The sequence below is a fragment of the Primulina eburnea genome, chromosome 1 (genome assembly GCF_022965805.1).
Source record: "Primulina eburnea isolate SZY01 chromosome 1, ASM2296580v1, whole genome shotgun sequence".
NCBI lineage: Eukaryota > Viridiplantae > Streptophyta > Magnoliopsida > Lamiales > Gesneriaceae > Primulina > Primulina eburnea.
Window position 1 is genome coordinate 1,224,596 of NC_133101.1, and position 9,826 is coordinate 1,234,421.

Genomic DNA, 9,826 nt, shown 5'->3' on the forward strand with positions numbered 1-9,826 from the left:
GGCTCATCGATCCCTTGTCGCCGTCCCCTCTGACGTAGCTGAAGCAAATCGCCGCTACAGATTTCCATTTAGGAAGCTGAGTTTCTTAATTAGGGGTTGGTTAGGTATTTATAGTGGATAGATTATCGTTTTGGGCCTTATTCCTTGTTTCTAGATTCGATATGGGCCTTAACCCGATTGAACGTGTCAACACTTTGTGCTTTTAAAATTTTAAAATCAATACATTGTTGTTAATTTTTTCTTTGATTCTTTGATTTAAAAACTCATGAAAGATGAGACGTTGGCTGCTTATGCTTTGTTTGTTTCCTGTGAATCAATCACCAGCTGCAAAAAAAATATATTAAAGGATTTGTTAAATTGAGCAACAAAGTCCAACAAGGTCCAGTTTATGTTCTACCGAACATTTCTGTGTTCAATACAACATGTTGTGTGTGGAGTGTTATTGTATATTCTCCACGAAGAATGAAGTTAATCGTTCACGGCGGCAAATCCATGGCGGAGTCCGTCGTGATCCTCCAATGCATATAAGAAACATGGCCTGAAGCGACAACCCCTTGAATCTTGATGCCTGCAGATCCTTATGACTGCATGCCCTCGCTCGTTTTTGGAGCAGAAGGTGATAAAATGATGATGGAATAAGAATTTTACCTTCTTTCTTGATTTGCATGCTCCCATCTTTTTCACCTTCTTTCTATCTTCTGAAGAGGATGGATAAAAACACGGGAAAACAAGCGTTAAAAACTATGAGAGTCATACAAGATGAGGCACTGGCAGGCAAGTGTGGATTTGTCATTGGGGTGGCTCGTCCACTCGATTGAACCGTGGAAGAAGACAGAAGTTGTCCGATTGCGGATTATGGAGCCACACATCCTGCCTAAATTGTGCGAGTAGGCCATCAAGTTCAGGCAAGAGCCTGTCATTAAGGAAAATCTTCCGGACAAGGTGGAACTGGTGGCATGTTCCAAACGCGTTAGGAGGAGGAGATTGACCTCGAACAATAGACTTCTGGTCGTGCTGAGTTGTGCTCTTCGACGTTACAAATGGATTCATTGTGTTTGTTCAGCTGTTTTTATCTGATTTGGATCTTCTTCACTTTTCTATTTTCATCTTCGATTATCATTACGAAAATAAAATTTCAAATTAATTGATTTTGAAAAAATAGTAACATATGCACAATCTTGTGATCACCAATTCTTGAAATAAGAATCAAATTTTCAAGTAATGAGGCACAGACGTAACAATAATTTAAATAAGTACTTTTACCAATTAAACAACAAAATTATAAAAAAAATACTTATGTTCATAAATTTCACACTAGCTAGGATCCAAGTTAAAATTTCCCAAGAGAATCTTCTATAGGATAGATTTACATGTTTGTAACCAACTAAAATTTGAAATCTTCTACAGGTGTACTTGGAAGATGGATTTTGAAATTCATGTATTTCGATTATAGTTTTATTATTTACAATTAAACAATAAACAAAATCTTAAATTTAATCTCTTATTTATTTACACATTAGAACTGTAAAATAAAATAGATTTCAAATAACATTATTATTGAGTGAGCTTGACTAACATAAAATTATATAATTGTGTAAGATATGAATTTGAATTTTATTTATATTTGAAAATGTCGGTCCCAATTTTCTATTGGAGCATAAATTGGTCCACATTGAACTGATTTATTTTTCACAAATGAAGTAAATTGATTGAAGATATTAAAAAAGGAAAATCTAAACAAAAAAATTCTAAAAAAAACATTTCAATAAAACATATTTTAAAAAAATCGAAAGAAATTCATATTGGGTTGTTAACAAGTAAAACAAATTTCTTCCTGATTATAGCACCAGACGGATTTCTTTGGATTTGACAAGATTTTTGGATTCCAAATATACCAAAGTAGTATTAGTCATGAAATTTCTAAATTACTATGAAATTTATTAGACAGAATGTTTTATATTTGGACTAGAAGCAAAGATTCACATCAACATTATATAATATTAGATATAGTTATATATGTCACCTAATAAGGGAATTATTGATGCATGTGAACCCGTGAAGAACTAGAATTCCCGAGACAAATAATGGGTACTGTCAACCACTTGTATGTCGATCACATAAACTCATCTCTATATTATATATCAATATTTTCGATTAAAATGATTAAAAATATACATGATTAAACCATAATTTGATTATATAAATTATCAAAATCGTAAATAGTCAAACATACAATTCCAAAAACACAATTTTCTTTTAAATAAAATGAATTTATACGTATTAAAATTTAAGTTATTTATACCATTAATCTATCTAGACCCTACCAAAACTCAAGTACCACACAAAAATCACATGATGAAGGGAACTATAGGCAAAAATTTAATGAGCAAATTCATGCAAATGTAACCTACGCCACGTTTGGGATGTGAACCTAGACAAGGACACATGAACTTTGTGAGAGATTTGATCATCTCGTGAGCTAAGTGGACCCCAACTTTCAATCAGAAAATTCAACTGATGAAGAATTATGCACATTAATTTGAATATTTTATTTATCTTCTTTACACTTCAAATTTCCCTGTTTGATACTTGCTAATAACTGCTGCTAATTGTTGCGGTTTACTTGTTTCTTCATGAATGACATTAAGACCCCTTATTCTTACCTAATATAAAAAGATAGCTCCTTTCTTACAAAACATAGATCTCCATCACAAAATATTAATTTAGAGGAATTTTAGCATGCAATTCTTACAAAATCTCTCTCTCGAAAATTAATCGATATTACTTTTGATTTAGTTTTATAGAGCTGATTTTATGTTTCATGATGTCTTTGTTTTGGACACTGATTTTTCTTGGTTTAGCTTTTAATATCAACTGCTCAGAATCCAAGAATCAGAAGAAGCTTCCATCTGCAGTTCTTGTAGGAACTGTGTACTGTGATTCATGCTTCCACCAGGATTTCCCCAAAGCCAGCCACGTTATGGAAGGTCTCATTTCATCTAAAAACTTCTTCATTAAAACAAAATTTGCCATTTTCAATTAGATATCGAATGTGGACTATGCTTAGATTTTTTGCATGTTGTGTTTTAGGTGCAACTGTTGCGGTTGAATGCATGAACACGAGATCAAGTCCGAGTTTTCGGCAAGAAGTGAAGACAGATAATCATGGAGAATTCAAAGTTGATCTCCCTTTCTCTGTAAGCAAACATGTCAAGAAAATCAAGGGCTGTTCGGTGAAGCTAATCAGCAGCAATGAACCCTACTGTGCTGTGGCTGCAACCGCAACTTCTACATCGTTGAACCTTAAATCAAAAAAAGAAGGCGTGCACATTTTCTCTGCAGGATTTTTCACATTCAAGCCTTTGAATCAGCCACAGGTTTGCGATCAGAAGCCGAGAATCGGAAATGTCAAGAAACAAGGTGTTGATGGTGGCAAATCTTCGATGGTTTCGAACGCTAATGACCCCGCATTTTTGCAACCAGTTCAAGATCCGCTGTATAATCCACCTGTTTTAGGCCATCTCCAGCCGCTTCCGCTGCTTCCACGGCTTCCACCGCTGCCGCAGCTTCCCCAACTGCCGCCACTCCCCGGAATTCCATATTTACCACCCCTACCTGGTATAGAAACCGCAATAAAGCCCCCCAAATTATCTGATGAAGAGATAAATCTGCCTGCAACTTCAAAAATCCCGTTGATACCAAATCCGTTCAACCCAACGAATATATTTCCTCCAAACCCTCTTCGGCCGCCATCTTTACTTCCTCCAGTTGTTCCTTCGCCACCTGCGTCGATTTTTCCACCTGTATTTCCTTCCCCGCCAGCTACTATTTTCCCTCCAGTTTTCCCTGCGCCACCTTCACCCCCGTTTTTTAAGCTGCCGCCAATACCTGGTTTTACTCCATCAGCTCCGCCACCGCCGCCACCTTTTCCCATCTCTTTCCCTCCGTTTCCCTTCCAGCCGACGCCTGGGTTTCCCGGAGTGCCGCCTGCTGTAGTTTCAAGCTCCCCTTGATCATTGATGTTGCAGTTTACATATATATATATAGCAGTCACCACATGTATAATTAAATACTGCTTTAAAAAAATAAACTCCGTCGATACTTGTTTACCTTTGAGGTTTTATGTTTATGTTTTAGATTAGACATATTAAACAACTTAACAAATTTTATTCTATAGTTTTTTTTCTAGAAAATATAATGTTTAGATGACACAAATATTATATGATAAAAAGAAGAATGACAAATCTACAGCATGCATGGGTGAGCATTCGGTCAGTTCGATTATCGACCGAACCGAATTATTCACAACTGAACTGAACCGACCAATTAGTTTTCTAAAAAAATTGTGATTTAACTTTAATTATATAAGTAATTTTTCTTGAATACTACAATCTACACATATGCATAAAAACATAAAAGCACACACACCACAAATATATATAAGTTTTGTTTGAACACAATTAATACATATTATATCGATTTTAAAATTAAAAATTAAAATATATATAAAAATTGATAAATAATAAAAATTTCTTAAATAATAGTATTTATTATCGGTTAATTCGGTTAACCGATTTCAAAATTTTGAAAACCGTTATCGAACCGAATTAACCGATTTTTTTTTTAATTTGAAAACCGAATTTTCGATCGAATTGACTCGGTTCGATCGATTAATTCAGTTTAATCGAAATCTTGTTCACCCCTATATATTCGTTATTTGCTACGTTGTCTCTCCATCAAATTGTTTGAAATCTCTAGCACACTAAACACGTATCTGGATTGAGTATTTGAAGTCATATATTCCAAATCCACGATGTTTGTTGGATGAATTTAGTTTAATATAATGGTATCCTTCATATATATAATCGATATGAATTCAAAATATACTTACATTGTGTTTGAATTGATGGATTTCAAATGTATTTTTATTGTCTAGAGAAGTAAGATCGTAAATTTCAAATTTACACCTTACACGTTCATATGATATTTCATGTTGATTACGATGAATTTCTTCCGATTCACCCAATAATTGTGTTATCTGAAATTCATTTGAGTTTTTATTACTAATGTGTAAATTAATAAAGTGTGAATTTAAGAATTAGTCTTTTATTTCTTTTCAAATAGTATAGTTGTAATTGAAATTCAAGAATTTCAAATCAATCATTTCTAGCACATTCTTAAAAATCAGTAAGGCTTTACTTTCGCTATCACTAAAGCTTAACAATTTTGTAATATTACCAAAAAAATGGCCAATTTTTTTTTTTTTTTTTTAAAATAAGATATAGATTAAAACCAATAACAAAACATTTAAATAGATGTAGGTAGCACATGATAAGAAATACATTTAACTTGTATTCTTGAAAATTGTAGAAAATTATTAGCCGTTACTTCTTAATTGGTGTCTATAGTCTCTGATAAAATGTCACGCACGCTATTCATGATAGTTTATATTAACTCAACTGGCATCAAACTAGCTAGTCACAAATTAGAGACGAGATTTCGGGTTCGAGAGTAACTTATAACAATACCTTACATTAATCTCCTTCACTTAATTATGTCGGAAGGCAACTATTTTAAAATGATATAAAGATGAGCCTATATTATTCGAGCTCTAGATGGAATACAAGAACCCTACTAGTAAACCGTAGCAATGAGTTTGAGATGAATAAACTAAGGAGGAATTGGGCCGATAAGATTGAAATCGGGCCTATAATTTGACATAATTTTATTTAGACAAATAAATTCTTCTCAATGGCTTTGAGCATTAGCCACATATGGCAAAGTCCCTATACTCCAATTTCTTTATATCGTCGTAAAATTATGGAGCGATGGCCTCATATTTAAGCTTTTGTGAAGGTCATAGTTTTTCATTCAACTAGATATTGTTGTCGACCTACTCGGGCTCCAACTCAAATTCGAAACCGTAAATCAAATTTCAGATAAATTTTTAAAGATCTCTTCTAAAGTAGCTCGATAATTTAATTAAATATTCCATAGTCACAAATATATATGACAAAAACTTGTGTGAGACGGTCTCACGGGTCGTATTTGTGAGACGGATATCTTATTTTGGTCACTCATGAAAAAGTATTACTTTTTTATGCTAAGAGTGTTACTTTTTATCGTGAATATGAGTAGGGTTGACCCGTCTCACAGATTTTGATCCGTGAGACGGTCTTACAAGAGACCCACTATATATATATAAAATTAATTTGGTACGCATTAGAAATAAATTCATGCACCGGTGGACGTGATCACATTATTTTCTTTGTACCAATTTGGTACGCATGGTCCTATATAATATCGCCACCTATCGATATTAATGCTCCTACATTATTGCTTTTGCTGGGTGGGGGAATATTATTATTACTATTAAAATTTAATGATACTATGGATAAACGGACCGACAATCTCTTTTACAACCAATGCTTTGTTAGAATTTCTAAAAATGCACAAAATTAACGTTTCAAACCAAAAATATAAACCTTGCCAAAGTTAAGATTTTTTGTGTGTGTGTGTGTGTGTATAATAACCATATTCGATTGCAATACAAAAAGGCAAGAAAATTATGATAAAACGCTATACATTTTATGATTAACAGAATTTGTCCCACTTAAAATATTATCTGAGTAGTTGTCAAAAAAATATTATGCAAAATTATTGTTAGGGCTAATAATTTAATTTATATACAATTTGTATATAAAAAATTATTTAATATAAACAAATATTAGATGCACTACATATATGATTATTAGTATATATTACTTAAATAAGAGCATATTATAGAATAGCCATATTGGTTTTTTGGTATATCTAATGAGTGGGTCTCATGTGAGACCGTCTCACGGATCATAATCTGTGAGACGGGTTAACTCCTACTCATATTCATAATAAAAAGTAATATTTTTTCATGGGTGACCCAAATAAGATATATGTCTCACAAATATGATCCGTGAGACCGTCTCAGACAAGTTTTTGTCATATTTAATTTACATGTGTTCTAAAAATACCAATATAATGTGTCATTTTAATATTTTTAAAATCGAAATTTTAATATATATATATATATATATATATATATATATATTTCCTTTATTTTAATATACATATCATTTCTTAATATACCTAGAATGTCTTTAATAAAAATAATTATAGCACTAAATTATTTGACATTAGAAACTTCTAATTCATCCGAATTATTTCCCATCAAAGTCAAATACCATTTTTTCCTTATTTAATACAGAAATCACTTTGATTCTCCACCTTTCAGCGCCCCCCCCCCCCCCCCCCCACCCACCCACCCACCCACACCCACACACACACACACACACACACACACACACACACACACACATATATATATATATATATATATATATATATATATATATATATTGAAAATAGGTTTATTTTCTTTTTTAAAAAGTAAAAAGGTGGAAGAACCGAAGAAGAAACAAGTTTTCACGCAACCAAATAAATATTTTATAGTCTTATTGGCTACACCTACCACGAAAGATGACTTGTCGTCCAATAAAATTGAGTCCTTGTGACCACCATTAATAAAGTAATGGTTGAATTAAAATTAATTGATACAATAAATTTTTTTTTTAGTTTTTTTTATAATATATATTATAAAAAAACTAAAAATAAAAATAAAAAATTTATTGTATCAATTAATTATATATATATATATATTTATATATATATATATATATATATATATGTATAAAATAAAACACATGAATAAGAAGACTATTTCACCTACTGATTCCCTTTAAAATGACCAATTCCTTATTGTCCACCAATAGGTTTTTGACTAAATGGAGCACTTCCATTCTTCCACCATTTTTACACACCCCAACTACCGGTGTTAAATTAAAATAGGGGATCAAATTGGTTTAATTTGGAACATCGGAATTTAAAATTTTGATTTAGTTTGTTTGCTATTTTGATTTTTGATTGAATCATTCAATTAGTCTGACTTCGTAATTTTTTAAGAAATCAAACCATGATACTTAAGTCGGCTGCTCTAATTAAACCTCTCGACTTTAGTATTATATCCATGTTTCTCTATCATTATAGAGAAATGTTCTTTTTATCCATGACAAAAACTTGTGTGAGACGGTCTCACGAGTCGTATTTGTGAGACAGATCTCTTATTTGGGTCACCCATGAAAAATTATTACTTTTTATTGTGAATATGGGTAGGGTTGACCCGTCTCACAGATTATGATATGTGAGACGGTCTCACATGAGACTCACTCTTTATCTATTTTGAGTATTGAATGAGAAGGTTTTGAATAGGTGGTATCCATTTAAATTTTTTCCCAATGTTTGATTATTATTTTTAACTGTAGAATGTGTTTATTACATTTAGATCTCTAACTCGAGACGTCGTCTCAACTATCGACTCGATTGTTTTTAGTTAAATAATAATTATTTTTGTGAATCAGACATATATTAATATATTTTAAATCTTTTGAGTAACATTTTAACCAGACTTATTTTTTTATTTGAAAAATATTTAATCACATCGTATTTTCAGAGGAAGAAAATCGAAGAACTTAGTATAAATTGGTGGGACTTAATTCCATTGATTTTTTTTTATTTAAAAAAGAATATAATAGAGTAGACAAAATAATATGTTTGAGATGATTTTTATAAGAACTTTTAATAATTATTTGAATTTAATAATCTTAACTATATTTAAAATTTATGATGCTTCATAATTAGTTGCTTGTATTGAAAGTAATATGATAAAAAAAAGTTTAGTTAGTACTATGATCATTTAAACGTGGGTAAGATTGTAATAAACTTGCAGTTGAATTTGAATAAACTTGAGATAAATTTGTATCTTATTTTTCAGTATTAAACATTCACATATAATTATGAATATGATTAATCTGATAATAAAGTACATATAATTATTAATCAAGACTATATATTTAGACTCGGGAACAAACAAATAATTGACAGTTCAAAGTTTGGAGTACATGGGATTTTGAAATCTGGAGGCCTGCCTTTGCCCGTGATATATTGTTTCTTTGTGGAAATGTGACCCATGTCATTATTGCCAAATATTTTTGTTTTTTTTAAAAAAAAACCAAAATTAATCTCGTAAACCAGAAAATTTTAATATATATATATATATATATATATATATATATATATAATATTGGTGTCATAGTTTGTTTTATTAAATTCGAGACACTTATAATAACAAATTTTGGTATCATAGTTTGTTTACATAATTATATATATTAATAAAATGTTAAAATTTTAATACAAATTATATGTGGTTCAGTGGATAGAGTCGTTATTTTTTGGAGTTTAGGTTATAGGTTCAAGGATTAGTTCGATTATGGGTGTGGGGGCAGTGCCCACACCCCATATGAGTGGTTGAGATTCCACCTCATGGGGAAAAAAAAAATTAAAAAAAAATAAAATTGGGCCAGAAAAAATTCTGGCCCTTGGATGTATCACTGCAGGCAGTGCCTGCAGGGGTAGGATGAAATAATCCAGGTTCAAGTCTCAGGTCATTTTTTTTCTTTTATTTTTCTATTTATTTTTTGATTAATATATCAAAATTACAGTGTAGTCCTCACTATTTCTTATAATTATATTTTGATCTATATTTAAATATAAAATAAATAATAAATAAATTATAAAAAATATTATACAACCACGTAACGTGTGCATCAGGGCACTGGTATTATTGAATATTTAATAATGAAATAATTTATTTGCGAATCAAATTTTAATGCCATTTCTTTTAAAAATATAATAAAAAATTCAATCATCATGTTCATAGAAAAACATTTCCACA

The 9,826-nt window shown here is 31.1% G+C and overlaps 1 protein-coding gene across 1 annotated transcript; it reads left to right on the forward strand.

The window, feature by feature from the left end:
- The first annotated feature begins 2,640 nt into the window (after window positions 1–2,640).
- LOC140810006 (uncharacterized) lies at window positions 2,641–4,130 on the forward strand. The gene is made up of 2 exons (XM_073167799.1): window positions 2,641–2,987; window positions 3,091–4,130. Exons 1-2 carry the CDS (start codon window positions 2,822–2,824, stop codon window positions 4,011–4,013), a joined length of 1,089 nt encoding a protein of 362 aa, XP_073023900.1. The 5' UTR covers window positions 2,641–2,821; the 3' UTR covers window positions 4,014–4,130.
- The last annotated feature ends 5,696 nt before the right edge of the window (window positions 4,131–9,826 follow it).

Excerpts from the sequence above, each read along its gene's own strand:
- LOC140810006 (XM_073167799.1), top strand. The coding sequence starts at position 2,822 with ATGATGTCTTTGTTTTGGACACTGATTTTTCTTGGTTTAGCTTTTAAT. Across the intron at positions 2,988-3,090 it reads AGCCAGCCACGTTATGGAAG|GTGCAACTGTTGCGGTTGAA; the intron begins GTCTCATTTCAT and ends GTTGTGTTTTAG.